This window comes from Nymphaea colorata, chromosome 12 (assembly GCF_008831285.2).
Source record: "Nymphaea colorata isolate Beijing-Zhang1983 chromosome 12, ASM883128v2, whole genome shotgun sequence".
Classification (NCBI taxonomy): Eukaryota; Viridiplantae; Streptophyta; class Magnoliopsida; order Nymphaeales; family Nymphaeaceae; genus Nymphaea; species Nymphaea colorata.
The window spans coordinates 9,795,427-9,796,794 of NC_045149.1; the positions used below are offsets into that span (position 1 = coordinate 9,795,427).

General features: G+C 39.3%; 1 protein-coding gene across 1 annotated transcript; it reads right to left on the bottom strand.

Annotated features, from left to right (window-relative positions):
• Positions 1-363: 363 nt before the first annotated feature.
• Positions 364-660, bottom strand: LOC116265246 (auxin-responsive protein SAUR32). Its single transcript, XM_031645806.1, has one exon. The coding sequence runs from the start codon at positions 658-660 to the stop codon at positions 364-366; it is 297 nt and encodes a 98-aa protein (XP_031501666.1).
• Between the last annotated feature and the right edge of the window lie 708 nt (positions 661-1,368).

Genomic DNA, 1,368 nt, shown 5'->3' on the forward strand with positions numbered 1-1,368 from the left:
TTACTTGATACAAAAGCCAGAGAGGCGCCGGCAAACGACTATCCATCTTCAAGCACCAAAGATAAACAGAAAGAAACAAACAATCGATCGATGACTCTGATGTAATTTCTTTATAAGCTGCGGCATTCACGGTTACTATTTCCAGGTTGAAGTCCATTTTGAATTCATCAGTATTGGGTAAATATGGAAGAAGGCAGATACTTAAAAAATAATTATTCACAAACAATAATACTAATTCTTCTAATATGCAAGATCAAATTCAGCGCTCCCATCATCTACGTAAGATACAAAATGTCTGACAAAAAAATGTTAGTCAAATAGACCAAGATCGCCCTTTCTTTCCTGCAGCAGTAATTTCATCTCCTACCACGGAGATGAAATTCGCCTTTCTTTCTTCCATTGTCCTGCCAAGATGTTCTCTAGTTCACTTGGATGGCAAGGGACCGTGAGGATGCTTTGCTGGTAAAAGCCATACTCCTCCTCGGCTTCTTCTAGCAGCCTTATGAAAGCAGGATGGCTCAAGTAACTCAATGGCACCACAAACCTCTTCGAATAGCCTTCATGCATGGCCAATACAGCGAAGTGACCCTCCTTCACGTCTTCCCTTGAACGAGTGAGTTTCTTGTGGAAGTTACGGGCAGCATTCTTAAACATTGCCATGTATGCTGCACTAGATTTTGCAAAAGGAAGCTCGGAACTATTGGGTGAATCTTTTTCTTTGAGATAATCTAATGAGATCTAGCTGATGGCAGAAGCTGAATTCTGTAAGCAACTCAAGCTTCAATATTTATATCTGTTTTCTGTGAAGGGTTTGTTGCTCTATAATTGCCAACTGCCTAACAGGCCCATGTGAAGGCGTGCTTCTTGTGCCTTCTATTCGTGCAACACCAACATGTTGTGGGCCATATCGCTTTGATAACATAGTTCCTAGAAGTCTCAATGATTAAAACTTTTCACTCCAAGTGACTGGCGTCAACAACAAGAAAAAAAAGTTGAACGGCGCCTTCTAGCTTGAGCAGCGTTAACAACGGCAACTAGGAAACGTTTTAAAAGTCAAACAATAAGGACAAGAAAGAAAAGAATCTCCAACCAATTGCCCTCTTCCTGCAAAGGATTTGTTGCTTGAGAGTAGTGTTTGGCGAATAATGTACAACTTGGTTAGAATGGATTAGTATGAATTCCAGTCGTTTGGCAACAATAATATATTGTCTTTGTCTTATGAATTTGCCTCAAAAAAATGGTGTAATTGTACCAAAACAATAGGCAAATTCATGAAACACCAGTAATAGAACGTTACTATTGTGTCAAACAGTTCATTAAAGGTCTTTTGGTAATATAAACACTTTGTGAGTATCCCTGAATTAGCAT

Bases quoted from the DNA above. Each gene is read 5' to 3' on its own strand.
- LOC116265246 (XM_031645806.1), bottom strand. From the start codon at position 660: ATGGCAATGTTTAAGAATGCTGCCCGTAACTTCCACAAGAAACTCACT.